Below are 22,969 nucleotides of genomic sequence, written 5' to 3'. Positions count from 1 at the left end.
CAACATGACGTTTCGCAGGTGAAAGCTGTGCGAGACCATGGACAACATACCAGATCTACCGGAGAAAATACATTACATTTCTCTTATCTCGTTCTTATTTATTTGATTTGTCGCGTCGTGACAAGTGAATAATAAATATTTGTTGTTTTATTGTGGCGTGGACGTGGCGGTAGTTTTGGGCTTTTTCAAAAATTTTGACAAGTGTCAAACATGACAGATTTTTGTTTGTGAATAGAGATTTGATTGGTTTTAGTGGTTGATTTTGTAAAAATTGGTGAAAATGTGTGATAACGGAGTCAGTTCGACTGAGTCGGAATTAATTGACGAAGTGGAAGATCAGCCAAAATGACGAGAAAAAAATGAACGATGCTGATAGCTTGGTCAGTATTTTTCTTATTATTATCATCATCATCCCATTATCATTTATTATTAGTTACTTTCCAAATAATTTTATGATTAGAAATTGTGCTGGATACAGACAATTAATTTTTTGAGTCGATGGGAAAAAGTACTTGTCAGTCAGTTAATTACTTCCGTTATTCCGTGAGAATATAAAATAAGTTGACGTGGTACAAATGCAAATCTCCGCACGCATTATTTATTTTTTTACACTTTTAATATTATTCCGTTTGAAAATACGAGTTTCGCCAAGTTACAATTGTCGACTTTTAAATAACACAAGTTAATTATTCACATCTATTGGTGTCGAACTTTTAAAATTAGAAAGTGTTTGAAATGTCACTTTATTTATTTATACTGGTTTATTTTTATATGTATCTAACGCGCCACAATGTAACCTAATTAATTAATTCGATATTTATGTTAAAAGGAGGATGAATAATTTATACACCTGGATATAATAAATTGAAGTTACAGTAGAGTTAGTTAACAGAAAATCCAATATTTTATAATATTGTATAGGTTTAACTGTAAATTTTTGGAATTAATCTGAAACCACATCTTTCACATGTCACAGACTGATGTCAATAAAGTTTGACCTTTTTCTGTGGTTTGAATAACCAGAACAACATCTGTCATTATTATTATTATTCCACTCAGAATTACATTGGTCTTTTACTCGTCTGCGGAAAATTTCCTGTTTTATTAAAGCTGTAATTTGGAGAAAAGGACGACCAACTCGTAAAAACACTTTCCTTTTTATGGGTAATTTGGAAAATTGTCGTATTTTTCCCAAGGCATATAAATTTCATTGAAGGTTTTATAGGGCACCGTTTTTTATTATGGCTGGCAGAACCTGCACACAAATTAATAAAGGCGGTACAGGTAAAATTATTTTTGGGGACGCAACGGTTTTTTGTATTGTGTAGATTTTTCGCACAATATATGGTAAATCAGTACCTGGAAAACGGATCTATAATTAGTCTTCAACGTCACCTACGTTCTGATATATTCAATTTTATTGTTTTCCATATCGAGATGCCTACCTTTATATTTCACGTCATATTTCATCTGATGCTGCAGATGTTTAATATTAATAACAACGCTAGACTTAATTATCTGATTACAATTTTCATATTTTAATTACACATCTCATAGCTATTTTTTGTCCTTATTGAAATAATAAATGTACAATGTTTATAATTTTCAGAAGAAAAATAAATTAAGAAAAAACAAAGTCAATTTATAATAAATCTTTTTTATTTGAAGCCTAATTGGAACAGCTTATTTTTATAGGATAAGTTTTATTAGGCATATTCATTATTATGTTATAATAATATTTAGATTAATCAAAGATCTAAGAAATTTTGATAAAAATAATAATTGAACCACAAAAATCAATATAACATATATTTTGTATAAATATTCTGGAAATACAAATACATACGAGGTTATAGTTGATTTAAAACCTTGTTATATCACTTTGATATAAAATCGTAAATTATTACTGGCATAAAATTATGGTGGAACAATAGATGATAATACAAATCACACAGTACATATTGTGCATTATTATGCCGTTTTAATTGGGGTACTTTTTCCGCAAATACAATGTTAATGATTAATTATCCTTATTGTTATTATCAGTCGTAGTTACATAATCACATTAAGATTTTCAAATTTGCATTTGCCAATGAATGTAACAGTAAATAATGATATTTAAAGAGAAAAGTAAAGGATGTATGATTTTTTATTCGTGTCTAAAGATTTATTATTGTTTGGTATAATTAAAAATGAAAGAAATTATCAGTAAATCATTTGGGTCGTTAGAGCAATTAATTTTAATTAATATTGTTTCATTAAAATTTCAAATTATGCTGATGAGTATGTGTTTACATTGTTTACGGCTGTTGATCAAATTGTTTACTGTATAGGTTTTTTAATTATTAAATAACCGTTGGTATAATACCAGAGTTTATTTTTACTTTAAAATTAAAATTAATTTTTGTATTAAATAACCAAAATATTTGTATTTTACATTCTCTCCAAATTTATTTATATATAGATATATACAGGGTGTTTCCTGTACTGAATTCTACCAAAATGATTTTAATATTTAATCACATATTTTCATTCTTTAGACTAAATATAAAGTTTATGGGGGTGTCCTACTTTCAAATGGACCACACTGTACAGATTTTTCATTCATATACAAAGTAAAAAGTGAATGGCTTGTGCTTAGAAAGAAAATTAAATAAATATATGGTGGATCTTCTTGCCTCTGCCAAATCTTTGTCAGCCCATTAAACATTATTCTCGTGTTACTTGTGCACGTATTACGCGTATGTGCATTTGTTTTTCATTGAGTGATATCGTTTTTCCGATTGCGTTACATTGACACTGGCACCAATTCCCGTTGGGAAGAGTCAATGGGACGGTATCGAATGATTCGTGTTAGGAAATGCGTGGTACACCCGCACGATTATCGCTTTCCTGGCGTCATCCTATCGCTGCTGAACGTCTATCTTGATGACGACGTTTCCCAATTGGTTCTGGACTATTAAAGTATATTTTGTATTGTGTTAGACAGTGACCAGAATTTAAACAATAAGGTACTTACCTAACCCTTACAATATAATAATAATATCCTTTCCATATATTTAAATTTTTCTGTGTATCGTCAATTACCATTGGTTTACCGTTAGGTGGTCGAACTGTCGAAGATAATTATTGTAGTACCGTACTTTTCATTATCTTAATACCGTTGAATGGAGATCGATTTTTATTATTGTCCAAATGCACAATAAAAGACATTAAAAAAAGTCAGTGCCAGTCATTGATTCTATTAAATCCAAGTTCTTCGAGCAATTTGTTCTTGTTAATTTACAGTAGGCAGCCAATTAATGCAACAATCCATGGATAGAAAACCTCGATTTAACAGTAAAAACTAATGAAACAGTAAAAATCAATAATGTCCATTGTTTGCGTGGAAATTTAATGAAGCATACACGTGTAATTGTGGAAATCGCATTGTACGTCGTCGACAAAGTAAACGAGAGTGACATTTGCAGTGTTTTCTTGTGGATATGCCCACATTTGCGATGCACGTAACTCTCGTAATACCTCAAACAAAGTTGACGGACGTAAACGGGTCTTTGTTACGACATTATGTTAGTGCACAATTGGAGCGATGTCAATGTCGGTTTGTTCGTGCAATTTTACAGGGAAATGCATTACGTGTTTGCTGCACTGGTATCAAATTAAAAAATCAATCATATTTCGTGATGTCAAAGCAATTAGTCTTAATGGCAATCGATCCTAATGTTTAATTATTATAAAAACATTGAACATTTTTAATGGGACAATGTTCAATTGTTTCCATTGCTTCTATTATATTTTTGCAAGTACTGCTGAGGTTAATTAAATGATTTAAAAATAAAACAGTTCTAGGTAAACATTAATTGCACAAAGTTTCTACGAAACTACAATAATTATTAATTTTCATGTTCATTAATGTTGACCCAAATAAGATATTGTAATTTACCGTTGGGATTAATTCTCCCAGTTTGCCACTTTTCGGAATTGTGGGTTATTCAGTTCAACTTGTAATTTTGGATAATGCATTAAACTAGACGAAAAAATTAAGTAGAGTTAATGGTACCCATTATAATGTGCAGGGTGATTTTTTTAACCTGAATCTCTCAATTATGTGGAGTACTGATAATGTAAAACTGGACATAAAATAATAAATAACTAAAAATTAAGATAATTAGATAATATTTTAATTAGAATATATCCTGTACCTCAGGATTGACAGGACTCGAAGGCACTCTTGGAACGTGGAATTCAGAAACGATGTAAGAAAACTTAAATTTTTTGAACACACACGTAGAAATATCTATAAAACTTATAACATTCAGAATATTTTTTATTAATAAAATTTGTTGAAATTTGGTAGAAGAAGAATTTAAACAAAATCAAGTTCCTAAATTACACAGAGAATTAAAATGTTTATCCTAATTTATTGTTTTAAATTGACAGTTAAACATTGTGGGTGTAAGTTAGGGATTCCCTGTAGAATATTTCACAATGATTCAACCTTCAAAAAAATTAGCATATTATCAAATCTACAGTAGAATTACAACCTATGTGATTAAAAATTCCTCATCATCTTTTTTCATCAAGATTTTTTCATATCTTCTTGGAGATATGCTATTTTAAGTCCTCTATTGTTTGATATATCCATTTTAAATTAAATTAGGTATATTAAGTAGAATAAATTTTAATTCCTTCATAATATTTCTTTTAAAAAAATATTAAAAATAAATTTAAATGTCTTTAAATTTTACAATTTATATACAATTTATTTTATCAGTTTAAAATTTAAATTTACAGAATAGTATAGTTGAACTAGATCAGGTATTTAACATTTATGTTTGTTCAAAATATTCAAAATTTACTGATGGTGTTGGAGTAATAAAAGAAAGAGTTTAAGGACTTGTTCATGTTCATATTTATTCATATTAGATATTAAATTCAAGCAATGCTGTGATTCATGATTTAAAAAATTATCATAGAAAGTAAAAAGAACAAAATAGAATCATAAAAAGAGAGAAAATGGTGAAGATAGGAGGGTTGTTTCTGAGGATGGGGATGAAAAATCGTTAACAAGAACAAAAACAAATAAGAGTGCTTTGTTAATTTTGTACCAGTTTCACTTGAATAGTTTCTGAATGATTCTATAAACAATGATTCTTCTGAATGGTGAAATATTTCTTAATTAATTTGGTTCAGCATTTTTTATTCTTTCCAGTAATTAGTGTTTATTCAGAAAAATTATTCTAGAAATTGGCATAATATATTTATATATATCTGACGTAGGCAAAGTTCTGAAAATACAGAAATGATATAAATTATGATTGTTAATTATTCTATGTATGTATTCTGATGTTTTTAAGTAATAAACTACAAAATATATCTTTGTTTTTTATTTACTGTTATCCAATTTTGAAATCTTTATAAGTTTAAACATGATCTTGAAGTTCCGGACGATTCGGTTAAGATTCCGGTACATTCATTCCTATTACAAAGTAAATATGTTATTATTACATATTTTATTGTTAATTTAATTATTAATAACCTCTCAACTGTGTTTCAATTAATAATAATAATTAGAGATTATTTATTGTATTTTCAAATGATTAGTTTTAACTCCAAATAAGATAATTAATAATTTTATATTTTTATTACTACTATTATTTTTTTCATATAAAAATAAAAAGGAAAACTTAATTATTTAAATGTAACATTTAAAGTTCGGAAGCCCAAAAAATATGCATTAGCAAAACTCATTCGCAGATTAAATATTAAAGCAAATCCCGAATTTTCTTTTGATCCCCCAACGCCGAAAACATTTCCCCGGCCTCCCCAGGGACGTTTGTTAGCGCAGTTAAATTAAAACCGGCCGGCGACAGGGGGTTGTGCCGATGTACCTGTCCGTCGGCTCGCGTCCAGGTAATCGAAAACCACCCCCGCATCACGTTGATTCGGCGGACGCGCACGGCGGGCGCCTGCGCGACTCAAACGTCAATTATGCGTGGAATGTGCATCCCATTTGTTGTCGTCCGTACGGATAGTCCGTGCTTGGAGATCAATGCGTTCGGCGGCGCATCTCTCCTCCGTAATCGCACGTTCGCACGTTCGCACGCGGCCGTCTATCGATCCCGGACTCATCTGTCGCACGCTGCTGATTCATCCCTCCAGTCTCGTTTCGGGTCGGTGATGCGCCGGGTCTGCTAGCCACTGGCTGGACATGTTGCTGCCGACCAACTCGTCCTCGCCGGTCTTCCAGCAGGACCTCTACCACAGTGTTACGGAGAAGACCAAACTGTTCGCCTCCAAATGCATGAACCGCAGCTTGAGCCCCATCAAGGATAAGAGTTACGACGCGTTGCGGGGCCGGTTCCGATTTTGCGTGTGTACCGGCCCGAGGAAGAATAAGAGGACCGCCAAGTGGTATGTGAAGGTAAGGCAGGAAAACGGGGCCCACCATCAACCATCAACCATCAACGTTGTGATCAGTCAAAGAAGCACTTTATATTTTTTATTCAAGACACGAGTAAAAAGTCTTGTTCTTTTTATGTGCGATTTGTTTTCGTTTCGTTCTTTTCTGCGTTTGATACTGGAACTGAATTTTCTATTCTTCGGCGTCGATCCAATTGTTTTATTAGTTTATTCCCTTTCAAGTTTCGAATTGATTTTCGCGCTTAGCGAACTGTTGTAAATTGAATTTTACCTCAATTTCATGGGCCGTTTCAACTTCACCACCAGCGTCCTGGTGGCATGACACAAAATTATGCCCTTTTTGCCAACTCATTGACCGAGATTTTAACAATAATTTTATTACTTTGGGAGTTCCCTGATAATATTGTAAAAATATTTGTGTTTCTTGGAAGACTAATCATTTTAGCAATACATAAAATTAAAACTCGTCATTAATTAAATCAATAATTAGTGTTTAATTAATATATATTGTACCATTGGATGTTTTTGTCTTAAAATAAATTTATTTTTGTAGGAAATTCTTTGGTGATAATTAAACAAAATACTTGTCTCAAAAACTCAATAATTTTACCAGTAATAAAACTGAAAATCGTAATTAATAAAACCATTAATTAGTGTTTAATTAATAAATATTGTTTCATTGGATGTTTTTGTCATAATATAAATTTATTTTTGGTAATAATTAAAGAAAATGCTTGTCTTGAAAGCTCACCAATTTTATCAATTCATAAAACTGAAAATCATAATTAATAAAACCAATAATTAGTGTTTAATTAATAAATATTAATCTATTTTTTTCTTGGCTCAACCAAAACATAAAACTAAAATTCGTAATTAATTAAAAACCTTTGATAGACAATCAACTGAGTAAATAGTGTTGAAATTACAAACATGTTTGTTTTATGTTTATCGAAACAAACTACGTTTATTATCGAGTATTAATTGAAAAAAAATTCCAACAATTCCACAGTGGAGTGTGCAATATTCCATTATCAAGTGGCATAAAATCCATTAAGTTTTGAAATTACCACTATATGTTACGGATATCAAAGAGTGAAAAGTAAAAGCTTAAGAGGAGACTGTCAACGAGTAAAAGTATTTTTAAATCCTCCATCTGGCCAACTAATAAAATTGTATAGCGTATTTAAATGAAATTTTAAATTTCCAATGTGGCTTTGAATTGATTCTGCGATCGTTTAACAAAAACAATGGATAATTAAAATATGAAATATTAATGGAATATTCAACAATAGCCTTTTTAAATTTAAATTTGTCATTGACTTGATAGAATGAATTTCAAATCAATATGTTTTGAAGTGACCGATAAATATTGTATGCTTCCACAAAATCGTTACTCTAATGCTTTCAAGGAATTTTATGTCACGAGCCACTCATTAAAATTGCGCCACCCCCTCGGAACATGGAATAATGTCGTTTTCCCTTTTCCCGACGAGTGTTCACACTGTAATTGCGGTAATATTTTCCCTGCTATGCCTTTAGTAAAGTTTGCGACTGAAGCCACAATTTGGATTACAGTTCAGATTACTCCGCCCAGAGGAAATAAAGGGAATGGTACTCAAATTAGAGGCTCTCATTTCCTTGTGCCAAGAAAAATGTATCTATCAATCTAAGCGTTATTCAAAATGTAACGTGATAAGTTTTATATTTATCTTCAATTTCTTTTATTAAAGTGATTTGTCATTGTTTGTGATTAAGTAAATTCTATTTGAACAAATCTTTTTGAGCAATATTTGGTTAAAATGGTGACTTAAGTAAATAGATTTTGATCATTATTTTCTTATAATATTTACATTAATAAATACATCGATCTTTTTGACAAGATATTTGTTATTAATTTTTTGGGTTGACAGAATGACAACTTTGTTATTTAGTTTTAGTTTGGTGTATCTTGTAAAACATTCTAGGTGTCAAAAGTTTTATACTACTTTTTAAAATACAACATTTTACTATGATCTGTTAGTTTAACTCTTAATTAAAAGAACTAAACAACCATATGAAGGTTTAAAAGCACTTTAATTAAATAATAGTGAAAAGTAGCTAGTTTACTTCACAGTAAATTAACTTGTCATTTATCCTGGCAAACATGTGCCAAGACATAATCCTAAGTAGAAATTCTTTGTACGTTATTAAACTCAAGTGGATTTGCTCCTCGAAACCAGAGGTAGTATATTTAATCCTGGCACGTCTAATTTGACACTCCGTTTGTTACGAACGTCATCCCTCACCGAGATACACTCCCATACGAGAAATGTACGTTAAAGTAGCGCCGAACAAACGACGACGGGACTGAGTAAGGAACACGTGAAGATCATTTTTTTCTTATGAGATAAGGTCACGGCGGTGTGAACATCTGTTTCTCCCTGGGGTTGTTGGGTCGTAAGATATGGGGTTGAGGTGCTACAATTTTTAGAGTGCGGTTAGTGGCGGTATTTTGAGCCCCATCGGTTGGTTTCCATTCTCAATATTCAGCATACATGTTTTTTATTTTATATTTATATTATTATTAATATTATGAGGCTCTAAAAGCTATTTTTGGTATTTTTTCTTTAAATTTCTGCTGTTTAATATTATACGGTCAATAATAATAAATTAATGTGCAATACTGTGGTAAACCACAAATAAATTCCAGACTTTGTTTATGTAGCATGTTGCATATTAATTTTAAATTACATAAAACATAATTATTGTACCTTTGGAATCATTTGTTGTACGCAAATTTCAAATAAGGTTATTAAATATGCAAGATAAGCATTTAATGACAATAATTTAATTATTTTATTGATGTAATCCTAAATTTAAGTTATTTTAAATTACAGTTGTTTAAAATATTTGTCAATTAATTTATAGACTATTAAAATGTCTATTATTAGATTTTCACAACAACATTGCAATTACATTGTTATCATTGATTTGATGTAAACTATAAATCAATAATTTATTATTAATTCAATCATTGATTGACTTGTTTTTTGTCCTTTGAGACAATTTGCTATTGTTTTTTATTTTAACTAACAGATTATTATTGTGTCACACACAGGGTGTCTCCGAAAATAAAAAAGAAAAGAAATTGAAAATAGGATATTAATACACACCGTAAAATTAAAAAAAGTCCAAAACTGCTACACTTGAATGCTGAGCTTGAAATTTGTAATTTTAACGTGATAAAGAGAGTAACACATACAGAATTTATCAGTATTGATTTCAGCACATTTGTAAGGAAAGCTGTGCAAATAAATTACATAAACTGTTTATAAAAAATCTCAAGTCTCTCACATATTTTTCGTAACTGAGATAATAAAAATCGGAGATAAGCGCAGCCTTGGTTTATCTATTAAAATAGCCGGTCGTATTGGAATGCAGTTTAGCTTTGCGGTATCAGAAGTTTACTATTTCTGCAATGTTTATTAAAAATTATCACATCTGAGAACTGACCAACAAACATGTGGCAGTAGAATAATTCTGTTGACGCCTCTAATTTGTCCGTGTCAACAGCACGCCATTATTTCAAAGAACCCCTTAACGATATCTCCGAACATATTCCAACCATTTGGTCGTGTCATAAAATGGCCAGATATTGTTGAATGGGCAGGCTTTATGTTTTATCGCCTAGAACAGTTTACCAAACATTTGGTTTGTTGTTGTTTGTTGGTTCGTTGCCCCACAGTAGGAAATCGTAAACTTGTTTCCAAAGCAATTTGTTCCACCCATGTATCACAAATTTCCACCCCTAAAATTGCTTGAGATTGATACTAGGGTTGAGTTTTAATAGAGAAACTCTGAAATCAACAAAGGCAACTTAAAGATTATATATTTTTTAAAGAACTGAACATCCCTTGTTATTTATCAAGACTTAAATATCATTTAGTTTCAGACGAAAAAATGGTTTTGTAACGAGCTTTGACGTTATGGATTAGTTTGATGTACGAAAAGGTTGATAATGAATGAAATTGTTACGATACTTATGACCTAATAAACCGTTTGTCTGCGTTAATTTGCATGAAAACCGAGCCTTTCATTAAAAACATCCAGAGTAAGTTTCTCTTTGACATAAACGAACGTGATAATTAAATTTTCCATTCCAACAATATACTCCAATATTCCATTATGTTCGAGCACACAATGTGAACTTTCGGCAACTTTTTCGACATTAATTAATATATAAACATTTCAACCAGCACCATTGAGTGCCACGTTACTGGGGGTAATTAAATTTCCTACTCCATTACGTGCCTAATGAATTTATCAAACTTGACTTCCAATTGGCGCATCCCTACAAACTAAAACTGGGCGCAACACACGGGAAATTCACGTCACACGTTGGTTACGTGGCGTTTTTACAAGGAAATGAATAATTACTGTTGAGTAATTGAACTTTGCATTTTTTTTCTCCGTACAATCGAGGTTTTATTGCGACCTTCGCACTGTAATTGGTTTTGATTAAATTTTTACGGGATCGGGGACAATCAATGGGCGGAAGTTACGACGGCAAATATTCCTCCTGGCTCCAACGAAAATTTGGACAGGTACAGTCGATGGTTCGCAATAAAAGTAAATTTGCTTTACGATGTTTACTATTTGGTGCGGCGTACACAAACGTGACTCACTGCCAATGAAAATTGGTCAATAGCTAGATTGGTGTTATTGATAATGGAAAATACATTGCACATCATAACATTGCTGATAATATACCTGATTCATCGTTCTCATTTACCCAACCACTTAAATTGTTTAGTACCTTTTGTTATTCTGTATTTTTAGACCTTAAATCATTTAAAAGGCTCAACAAAACTGTTTCATTCAATATTTATTAAAAAATGTGTTATGGAAATTTGGATTTAGATTTCAATATTTAATATTAATTAATTAAATAGTTAATATTATTTTATTTTTAAAATTACATGTAATTATTTTTGTATTTTAAAAGATTAAATAAGTGAATGTAACTGAAAATTCATATTCTAATAATGTTGTAGAAAGTTTACGAAAAAATTAATTATTATTTAGATACTGATGATGAATTTTAATCATTAAATGATGGAAAAATATGAAATTATTTGATATTTTGAACAAAATTGGCAACAATAATATTAATAAATAATATATCTTTCTTTTAATTTAATATATACGAACTTATTTATTAAAAAACAATACTAATCAATTGGCGAAACAATGTTTATCGAAATGTATTGTTTTACGTATTTTTGATACTGATATATATGTAATTAACTTTCCAATTTTAACTGATTATTTAATTATAATGTATTACAAATTGTCTACTCGATAAATATAATAAAACAATGTTATAATCTGTTGAAAGAGAGCAATTAAAATAACATTCAACATGTTTGATCAGATATAAATAATAATAATTGTTATTATTCAGAATAGTTGAAATTGTATTAAGAAATCTGATTTAAAATAAAATTATTAATTAATTCATTTTATATTTAAATACATTTCCTAGTTAAAAAATATATTTTACAATAAATATTATTTATAGTTCTAAATGAAGCATTTCATTCGACAACAACAAACGATAGGGTGATTAATCAGTAAAACAATGTCGTGCTTTGTCTACGACATTCAATTTAATAAATTGCCATGTACCATTTGACGTTTACTGTTTGTAGTTCAAGCTGGTCTAATTAAAAGATGTTCCGACGACTTTTGTAATAATAGTCCGAGCACTCTTTCAATTAAATGTAGACCATCAAGTAATTGCTTGTAATGATCCCCCCTACTATATTGACTCTGGTTAATTGGATTAGATTACAATGGGACAGGTCGGAGTGGGGACACCAATTTAAAACAAGGAACCCATTTAGGTCAATTTATATGTTTCACCTGGCAATAACACGTGTGTGTTTATGTTGTTACCACTATTTATTAGGCTAATTTGTAGAATTTTTAAATCTCGTCCAACTAAGATAATTAAATAGTTGTTGGAATTGTTTCTTGGCCGGGCAAAAAACAGGTGCCAAAGGAAGTCTTAGTCATCCTGGCCAGTTTAGAACCTTTGTCGTTTTTCCCTCAACCGTGAACACTTAATGGCATTTATAAGTAATTATATGTTTCCAGTCGGGGCACACACGCAGGCGAATATAATATGAAAACGCCAGATCATGTTAGAAATTAACATTTTATAAACAAGTACTTCCCACACATGCCTTATTTTACCAACAAGAGCTAATTAGAAAGTATTTACTTCGTCGATCCGTCAAACGTTGATGGGAAAGTGTTAATTTCGTCTGTTAAATTGGTTCTTGAACTTTACGAAAGTCGCTCGTGCGGTTCGCCAACTTCACTGACGATGATAAATTGCAATACTTATGTGGCATCTCGACGAAATAAATCGAAAAGTCGTTATTCGGGTCGTTTCATTTTGTTGGAATTCCGACTTGATGTACAAAAATACCTATTCTGAAACATTTAAGAATGCTCATGCCTTTTTAAGTCCTCAGAATTTATTTTTTTGAATTGCGTAGTAAAAATATAGATTTATCATCGTACAGTGATTATTAAATTCCTTGTAAACAACGTACAAAAGTAATAAAAATTGAGTTTATACCAAAAAACAAAATAAATTTTACAACTTTTCCAAATTGGTTTCTTGATTTCCTTTCACTATTTTCTTCCAGCGGAAAGAATCACATAATATACAATAAATACTGGATCCTCGTACATTTTCCTTATTTCGTTCCATAACTGGAGTTTATTGAGGTTTTCTCATAACGTTGCCAACCTACCCCTATCTCTCTTACGTTAAGGTGAAAGCTCCCCTGCGGAGCAAGGATTAACTATCATAAAAGGTTATCGTTTCTGTGATAAGAAGAGAAGATGGCTGCACTTTTACAGCCAAACAAACACAAAACAATTTTAATAGAAACTCGCTCCTCAGACATTTTTATGCGTAGTTGTGCAGGTTGTTAATTTTAAATATCCCTCCAATAATTACGGAGCTTACTATGTGGTATGATGCCACCACAACAACTCTCAATACTTGCCCAGTTATTATCGTGGTCATGATACAGTGCAAATTGTAGTATTTACGGCCAGCCATCCGTAGTAACGTTCGTTTTGAATGTGCATTGAGCAAATATAAAAATACCCATTCATATGGTCGTAATCTAATCGGAATGATCGCGGTGCATGGTCGTACGTAATTAACTCACGTGGAACGTCCGAGGCCGGGCGAAGAAAACGGTTTTAAGTGGTGATTTGGGTTGAGGGGACCAACTTAAGCCTTCACGTGTGTTTCTCAAAGGAGTTTCATGGTCGAGTTCATTCAGAATACAAGTGTGACCGCTGCTAAATTAAAATTTTTGAAAGAAATAAGCTAAATAACTGATATTTCTTGTTTCCAAAGTTGGAAATTAAACATATTTAATTATTAAATTGGGCAGTCTGTCCACTGAATCATTCTGTGACTTATCGTGTTTTCCGCCCGTCCGTGGACAGCTCGGTTTATTTTTTACGCATGTATTTAGCTGATAACAGCCAAACGAATATGCTAAATGAGCGATAAAGACGGGGACACCGACAACACAGAAACCGTACAATTGGTTTTGTTTTGACACTGTCGCAATTAGAATGTGTATGGTTTGCCAATTCTCTGCTACTTTTGTGTGTTACTGCGATGATGTAAGTTGCATCTTTTTTATTTTATTTATACGGTATTCGACGGTGAAAAGTGGATTTCGTCACGTCCTGTGATTTCCCTGTTTGGCCGGATTCGTTCCGTGATTGAAATTCTGACCTAGTCAATATGTCTGTAATCGGATATCGGCTTTCTGTAACTCGAGGAAAAATGACACCAATTTATTTCTTACATGTTTTTTAAGACAGCTACAAAAACTATGAAATATAACAATTTTTTGGGTTCATATTTTAGCCAGACATATTTAATTTGCTCCAAGACTTCTTTTTCATTCTGTTATCTGTTCTGTTATTCATAATATAAAGAGTATTGGTGATAGAACAGAGGGGTACAGAGGGGATTCCCTGGATATAATTAAGAAAAGAACATTTTAAAAACTGATTTTTATTACTTTAAAGTTTGGACCGTTCAATTAAATAATTAATAGGTATAAGAAAAGCTGAAACAATTCCTGGAAAGAAATAATAAGCTGTCTTAATATCAAAATATTTTATTAAATAATGTATAATCTGTGTAAAGTTAAAAGACATAAATAAATTTATATTCTTTGGTAGTAAAAATGTATGGGACAATGGGACAATAACAAAAAATGTTTGTTACGAGGGCATTGTTTAAAAAGGCACAATGCACAATTGTCAAGGGCTTTTCGAACATAACAAACGTGAAAATGTTTTCCGGTTGATGATAACATGTGGGTGTTCTGGGTCATCAAGACATAGTTGTTGTAATCGACTTGGGAATTTAAAAAAATCAAAAATACTGTGATTTACTAGAGAGCAAAGCCAAAAACTGTGGTTTAACTTTAATCACATTAGTATGAATAATTAACAACCAAATATATTGATATAAGTATTATAAAGAACCAGATGTCAATAATAAAAAATTTAGACAAATTTTCCCATTTTAATTAAAAACGGAATAGAAATTTAAATGAATTTTAAAAACTGGCAATTGTTTGTTTATTTGTATCAAGATAAATATGGGATTTTTTCCTGAAAATATGTTTTTGTCCAATTTGCGTCACATATGTAAAACTTCACAATCAACATACTTTAAACATAGATAAATATTCATTGCAAATGTCGAAGCATTTTCGTAAAAGAAAAATATACATTTTTGAATATTTAAATTTGTGACCAGCAGCACTTCTATTGTCCCAGTTTGTCCGGGTCACATTTTAAATACGATAAAAATGAGATACCATCCTACAATTTCCGTTTAACTATAACGATATTATCTTTGTTTGTCTGTTTTGTGCGTTTGAGTTTTGGGAAACGATTGTTTTGAACAGATTTTATCTCAGGAATTGCTTGGAGCTGGCGACTCTTAGGTCATAATTGAGTTTCGAAGTTCTGCCATCCAATTATGAACTTAATGTTTCGTCCATTTAATGTGTTTGATTTAAATGCATATCTGTAGCTTTGTATTTCTTCCAGCAGCCCACTTGGCGATTGTGGGGCGAGGAAAAGGCGGATGGAGCCCTGTATACCGTGTACCTCAAAAAAGTCCGTTACCATCGACCAACACGGAGCCTTTCTTCATCACATTCGGTAAGATCCATCAATATTTTAATGCATAAATTGACCGATTTGCGTCTGTTCGTTGACATTTACTGATAGTTCAGTTTATGCTTGTTCCAAATGTCATGTGTTGGAAAGTGTGAAAAGTTAATGATGCTCTCAGTGTTTACGAATACTGAATTAGTAAAGGCTCTGAAACAATTTCATGTGTTTATGATCCAAGGCGAAGTGTTTCCAGATGTCCCAATACACACAACTCGTTAGAACGTTGTGTTTTCACAGGCAAAGATGCACATCAAACAATTGATAATAACAATTTCTCATCCAAAGAGCAATTGTCTTATCCGTATTGATGATGCACTCCACCAGATAAGTGGCAAAGGTCGTTCGCCCTGGGATCGGTTTTTTTTCGCCACAGTATTCCATTATTTATAACGCGGAGCGAAAAGTAATAGTATCGTGATTTCCGGCGAGTCCGGTTCACAGATAAGACTGTTATTAACCGGAGTCAGCAGACTGAAAAATCACTTAGTTTCACAGAACGACTGAAGTTCGTGTTCACGTCCTTTGTTCAATTTTAAAACCTTCCATGATTAGGATCTTTAGATAATAATAATAACAGATAAAGATACTAAGAGAGATAATTTTATTTGTATAAGGATACAGATATAATTAATAATTATTGACAATTAAATTTAAACCTTAAAATAAGAACCGATTAAGGTTAATTCAAACTTAAACTGAAAAAACCTAAAATAAAACTTAAATTTTAATTTAAGCCTAAGATAAAATGCAGTGTTAACTGAAGGAACAAAGCAACGTCTGAAAAATCCAATTTACTTTTTAATGATAAAAGCAGTGTGCACTTGAAGCACGTACTAAGTCTGTTTGCGTGATAATTTTCGTGGTGCGACGTCTCATTAAGACCGCCATCCGGGTCGATGTGAATTACGCTTCAGGTAGGTCGTTGCTTCGCACGTTTCTTTCGCCATTCTTACCCCGCGACGTGTATTTCTGTCGTCGGAACTTCAACTCGTATTCTTCGTCGGACGGATGTAATTATTCAATTGGCAACATCTGGGCGTGCGTGTGCGTGCGGAGGACGCGACGAACGCGATTGAAAAAAGGAAGTCTTAAGAAGAAGAATGCACCTTTTATTTAATTTACGTACCCAACTCTCGGAATAAATAAGTTATTGATCCGGTTTTCTGGTAAGCAAGTAACAGCGGAAATTGGCAAGTTTTCAATTTTCTTCCAAGTTGCAGACTCCGCGTCTACTGAACCAGTTAACTTATCTCATATATTAATACTTATCTTACTCTTAGTGTGGCGTCTAAATTTATGTTAAATATCAAGGGAACGTTTATCAAGTTGAAACAGAACAACAAAATATTAATTATCCACCATTAAAGCAGTAGGAACGTTTATGACTGTTTACAATGGCGTCAAGAAGGGAAAATCTATTGTTACGTGAGCGTCATTTAAAAGGTATTGATCTAGAAGGTGACAATGCACAATTGTCGAGGGCCAAACACAATATACGTGGTAATGTAGTTTTGTTTCCGCTTGATGATTGTGGGCGTTGAGTTACCATTGAGACCACCACAAGGGGAGAGACTACAGCAGTCTTGGGAATTTATTTTATTTGGATAAAAAAGATTATTAAAATATAATTTTACATATAAATACATGAAAGTAAACAAAAGTTCATTTTATCAAGTATTTTAATTGTTTATTTATTAAAATATTGTTGTAAACAATTAATTCCTAGCATTATGATTATTAAATATTAATATGATTACTGTGGTATTTAAAAAAATAAATACTGTGTCTTAAGTAAATTATATTTGTTGATAAAGTTGTTATTAACAAATATTAATAATCTTTATGAGATAAATGTATATTTTTAACTTTGAAAAAATACTTAGTTTCATCGTTATTTTTATTTGAAATATGTTGTTCTTTCTCCAAATAAGATTTGATCTTCTAAAGTCGTTTCAAAGTATCCAGGTGCATCAATTTAAGTTGATTGTATCTAAAAAAAAGCCATAAAGGTATGGATTAAATATTTAGTAGAGCCGTTAGTGGTTCTAAATATTTAAGCTTATGGTTCAGTGTCGTTATTGTCAGGAACGGGAACGGTGGAGTGCATATTTTATGAAATTATTTTGGGTGAAATGAATGCCAAAATCCCATTGTGTAAATTCTCAACGATATCCGAAGTAAACTAAATTAATTTAATCGCCTGTTTCTATAATTTAGAAATTATAAACTTTAATAAAAACATTAAATAAATTTCATATATAGGAGAAATTAGAAAACATTTCATTAAATGAGAAATGTTTGATCTGAATATATCAGATCATTAATATTAATTAACTTAACTTAACCTAGTCTAACTTAACGTAACCTAACTCAACCTAACCTAAGTTTGAAAATAATTATATTAAATTAAAAATAAATTAAAGTTAAAAAATTAAATGATATGAATAATTCATCTGAAAATTAATTTACGAAGGCCTTAATGTGATTGAATACGTTTTGTTTTAATCCAATCGCTGAAACTGAGTATAAATCTGGATATGTCTGACTTTGATTGAACTGTCGATATTTGTATATAAATTTAAATGGAATTGAATTGCTTTTTAAGAGATTTGATAGAGGAGATTGACAGAATCCGGGAAAATCGTTTTGAATGAATTCTCCTCAAATGTATTTGAAATTCAATGTTTTGTTTATTTTATTGAGAAAATGCTTTTCCATTTTAGTAAATCTTAAATAATAAAGAAATTATTAATGCTAAGAACAGTTCAATTAATTTCTTTTTTTATAGTTCATTATATGCAAATATAATAATACAGTCTTGCTCTGGTTTCATTTATGACTTATTTATTATATTTATAAAACACTATACAATGGAAATACTTTTAGCTTTGTTGTAGTATAATTAACTGATTTTGTTGTACCATTTAAATAATAAAACATTCTAATTTTAATAATATTTTTCAGGATTCAGATGATGAAATATCACACCTGGAATGGGAAACAGTACGAGTGCGGTTCGTGAAGGCGGGCACCCTCAAAAAATTAGTCGAAGCCCTCTCAACCGACGACGGGGAGTTAGAGACGACCTACATTAATGTATTTTTGGCGACGTACCGGAGTTTCTCCACCCCCAAAGAGGTACTTAAGCTATTGCTGCAACGGTACGAGGAATTGTCCGATGGCCCCCAAAATGGAAAGCCGGACCAGCATGAACAACACAGAAAGTAAGAATTAAATACTAAATTTAATTTTCACTTGCAAAACAGGAATTGTATCTTTCTCAGTTTCATTGTTAGTAAGCAAGTTCTACGAATGTAAATTGGAATAACTATAACAATGGTCTATAAATAGCAAGATTTATTTAGGTTCCGCCTGACATTTGATTATTCTAAGTGAAAAATAAAGATGTAAAGCGTCATTTCGTGAAAATGTATCAATTAAAAACACAAATGTTATTCCGTCAATGAATCTACAAATAAATGCTTTTATTTTTGAAACTTGTTCGCAGAACTCTCATTTCGGCGTTGCACGTGTGGCTCGACAGTTACCCGGAGGATTTCCGCGACCCACCCAACCATCCGGCTCTGTGCCAGCTCCTGAATTTTTGCGAGGACCACCTGCCCGCCACGGAGCTGGAGGCGAAGGTGCGTCATCGTCTCCACCGATACAGTCAGGAGGCAAATTGCGAACCAATTCTGGCACCACCGGCTGCTTTCGCCATGCGAACGATGCCGGTGGCCGAGTACAGCAGGCTGTACAAGCTGCCAGATGTTCCCGTGCGACATTTCGCCGAACAGCTCACCAGAATGGACGTGGTAGGTTTTGTACTTTTCATTTGAAAATTGCCATTTTATGTAAAAATTGAAAGTGTATCAATCTTTTATTACTACTGATTAGTAAGTTGATTGATTTCTTTTATATTAGAAAGCCTGAAGAGAAAATATGAAGATAACATTAATAGCTGTTGATATGTTGAACAATGTACATTTATAATAGTGTCTGTAAGATTATATTTACCTAATTGAAGAGTTCCCTTAAGCCTTTGTTTGCTCAATGACGGTCTATTAAACCTATTAGAGTAACGTCTTAAAATTCTATTGACCTTAATGTTATGCCATCGTCAGTTCGTCCTGTATCTTTACTTTATTAATAATTTATATGTCTCAAGATTAGAATAAATCAATATGCAGAATTTATATTTAGAACTGGGTTCAGAGTGGAAACGTTTTCCAGTTCACTAGACATTGTCTCGGGAATTCAGCATTTGTTATTTGACATCTGAAATTTATATCCAACTTGAAAGAACCTGAAGAACTTGAAAGACTTAACTTGAATACTTTGAAATCAATCAATATAGTCAGTGACAAAGGGACTGAACATTTATTTAAATATATTTTATTTTTATTTAGGATCTCTTCAAAAAACTGGTCCCACATCAGTGTTTGGGCGCGGTGTGGTCAAGGAGAGACAAAAGCAGGTCGCACGAGGCGGCGACAGTTTTGGCCACCGTCAACCAGTTCAACGCCGTCTCCTTCAGGGTAATTTCATCAATTCTAGTCGACCCTACACTCAAATCAAGCGATCGAGCCGCAATAATAAGCTGTTGGATAGACATGGCCCAAGAGCTGCGTCTTATCAAGAACTTTTCTAGTTTGAAGGCGATCATTAGTGGACTTCAAAGTAATCCAATATACAGGTAAGTTTTGAAAAAATTGTAAATTTTGTGTAAGTTTAATAACATTATTGTTCTTACAGGTTGCAGAAGTCGTGGGCGTCGGTGCCCAAAGAGAAGATCGAAGTATTCGACGAACTGGCACGTATCTTCAGCGAGGACAACAATCAGATGGTCCAGCGGGAGCTGCTGATGCGTGAAGGCACAGCCAAATTCGCCGATACGGTCGGCGAGAACGACCGCCAGCTCAAGAAGGTTATTCAGATACAAAACAACCATTCCGCCAACATCTCATTCGGAACGATACCGTATCTGGGTACCTTCCTCACCGATCTCACTTTTATAGACACCGCAATCCCCGATATTATTTCTGACGGGCTCATAAACTTCGATAAGAGACGTAAAGAGTTCGAGGTCCTGGCTCAGATTAAACTTTTGCAGGGTGCGGCCAACGCTTACCATTTTAGGGAAGACACCAGCTTCAACAGGTGGTTTGATTCAATCCTAGTGCTGGATGATCGCGTAGCTTACGAACTGAGTTGTCAAATAGAACCCTCAACTAACCATCTAAAGACCAAAAAACGCCACCAGAAAAACGATTCCATTGCGAGCACCTCAAGCAGCAACAGTTCACAGTTTTACTGCGACATAGATAGCACACCTAGTTCACCTCACAACAGTATAGACCGCAAACTGAGCCCGTCACAGATGTCCAACTCCAGCAGTAGCTCGTCACTGCCATCCTTGGATGCATCACTAAACAGTTCGCATTCAGGCAGTGCCACAAACAAACTACACGTTCCCCTTAATAGTTCAGGAACATTAAGTATGAGTTCACAGAAGAGCAGCCCCGACTTTTATATTATAAAGGTGACGTACGAGACGAGTAGCGTCGAAACGGATGGAATAGTGTTGTACAAAAGTATTATGTTAAGTAACAATGAGAGGACGCCCCAGGTGATCAGGAACGCAATGTACAAGCTGGGTCTGGAGGGCAATCCGGACCAGTATACTCTTGCACAAGTTTTGCCTGAGAAAGGTAATTAATTGTTAATATAAACCGTTTTACATTACATTATATACTTAATTTACTTTTCAGAAATGGTGCTACCTCCAAACGCAAACGTTTACTACGCGGTCAACACCGCATACAACCTAAACTTCATATTGCGTCCAAAGAAGCCGGAAGACGGTGAAGGTACCATGAAAACTCCCAAGGGAAAATACAAGTCATAGCTTAATTTGAACGCCTCTAACATAATTTAAGTAGCAAATTATTTATGTAGGTTTCTAGTGATTTTTTATCTTCGTGTTTCGAGCGAACTATGACAAATAACATCTGTGATAAAAAGCACAAAGTTTTCCTTTTAATACTGTTTAAAACATCACGTTTTGTGTTTTTAAAGTTTTTATTTATTTGTAAATGATTTTAACCTTTTTTTATATGCAATATCTTAATTAATTTATAGCTGCTGTGCTTATTTTAAAGCATATTACTAAGAATGTTAATTTATTGTATTTAGCTATTTGTTCATAGTCAATATGTCAATTTTAGGAGTAGTATACGGAACCTCAGTTGTGTATGAGCTGGGGACGGCCTCGAATTAATCACCAATTGGATTGTTATGTTTGAATAACGTTGTAGATAACTAACTGAACAAAGTAATTTATTCTAATATCAGGACTATATCCTGAAAATATTTATTGGGCACAAATTTCACTGTTGGTCTTAAATTTTTGGCTAATTTTACAATACTACATATATTTGAACCAAGTATTTAGGATATTTGGGGTATTTTTAGCCAAGAATTTTTGGCTAATCTAATAATGTTTTAACTTTTAAATTAAATTCTCATGAAGTACAATTTATAGATTATATTAAATGTGTTGATTTTATAATTGTCTTTTTGTATTGTTGCATTACTAAAATCATAATACTCTAATAATCATCACACACTTTCCAAAATATTTCCGATGTAAATATTTTAATTGTAGGAAAGTGGAAATAGATAATGTACATATACCCTCAATATATAGGATTTACGTACATACCAGTGACAAATACATAGTGTATATTTTTCCGTATATTTGTAAATTTGTAGATGTACTATATTAACCCCTATTGGTACTTAAAACTGTAGAAATGCATACATTTTTGTAATTGTCAATATATTTTTGTATTAAAACGTTATATAACATTTATTACCTGTTGTTTTATTTATATCTTTATTCCTTACATAAATCATATGGATTATTTCAATAATTAACTAATAAAAAGATAAATAAATCTTCCAATATTTAATCACATGGATAGACTCACTTTTAGTTTTATGTGTATTATTACGACTTTTTGATCGACATCAATAAGACACGTCTTATCAGTAGCACGTTTATTCATTAACTGTTCCTACTCTTCCGATTATGTCATAACATACAATTTTACTCATAAGCATTATGATTCATTGTTTAGATCGACAAATTCGTTATTAAATTGTAATTTGTTTTCAATAAAACCTTAATAATTATTTAATAACATTTAATTATAAGCAAATACACCTCTTTCTTTTGTTAGACAACTAAAATAATTTAAGA

The 22,969-nt window shown here is 32.1% G+C and overlaps 1 protein-coding gene across 6 annotated transcripts; it reads left to right on the top strand.

Moving 5' to 3' along the window:
- Window positions 1–30: 30 nt before the first annotated feature.
- LOC109594318 (ral guanine nucleotide dissociation stimulator-like 1) lies at window positions 31–22,579 on the top strand. 6 transcript variants are annotated; one of them, XM_020009531.2, is made up of 7 exons: window positions 31–380; window positions 15,580–15,690; window positions 18,670–18,929; window positions 19,214–19,520; window positions 20,115–20,401; window positions 20,461–21,416; window positions 21,477–22,579. In XM_020009531.2, the coding sequence occupies exons 1-7, from the start codon at window positions 360–362 to the stop codon at window positions 21,611–21,613; spliced, it is 2,079 nt and encodes a 692-aa protein (XP_019865090.1). In that variant the 5' UTR covers window positions 31–359; the 3' UTR covers window positions 21,614–22,579. The 6 variants fall into 6 exon arrangements, with proteins under 6 accessions (XP_019865090.1, XP_019865089.1, XP_019865088.1 ...); XM_020009530.2 differs by having other exon boundaries at window positions 15,577–15,690; XM_020009529.2 differs by lacking the exon at window positions 31–380 and adding an exon at window positions 6,052–6,424.
- Window positions 22,580–22,969: the final 390 nt, after the last annotated feature.

This window comes from Aethina tumida, chromosome 4, assembly GCF_024364675.1.
Source record: "Aethina tumida isolate Nest 87 chromosome 4, icAetTumi1.1, whole genome shotgun sequence".
NCBI classification, from domain to species: Eukaryota; Metazoa; Arthropoda; class Insecta; order Coleoptera; family Nitidulidae; genus Aethina; species Aethina tumida.
The sequence above is the reverse complement of the archived record's forward strand: the minus strand, read 5'-3'. Positions and strand labels throughout refer to the sequence as shown.

Bases quoted from the DNA above. Each gene is read 5' to 3' on its own strand.
- LOC109594318 (XM_020009528.2), top strand. From the start codon at position 6,212: ATGTTGCTGCCGACCAACTCGTCCTCGCCGGTCTTCCAGCAGGACCTC. The intron at 18,930-19,213 runs GTAAGAATTAAA...ACTTGTTCGCAG, and splicing joins CAGCATGAACAACACAGAAA to AACTCTCATTTCGGCGTTGC. The intron at 19,521-20,114 runs GTAGGTTTTGTA...ATTTTTATTTAG, and splicing joins AGCTCACCAGAATGGACGTG to GATCTCTTCAAAAAACTGGT.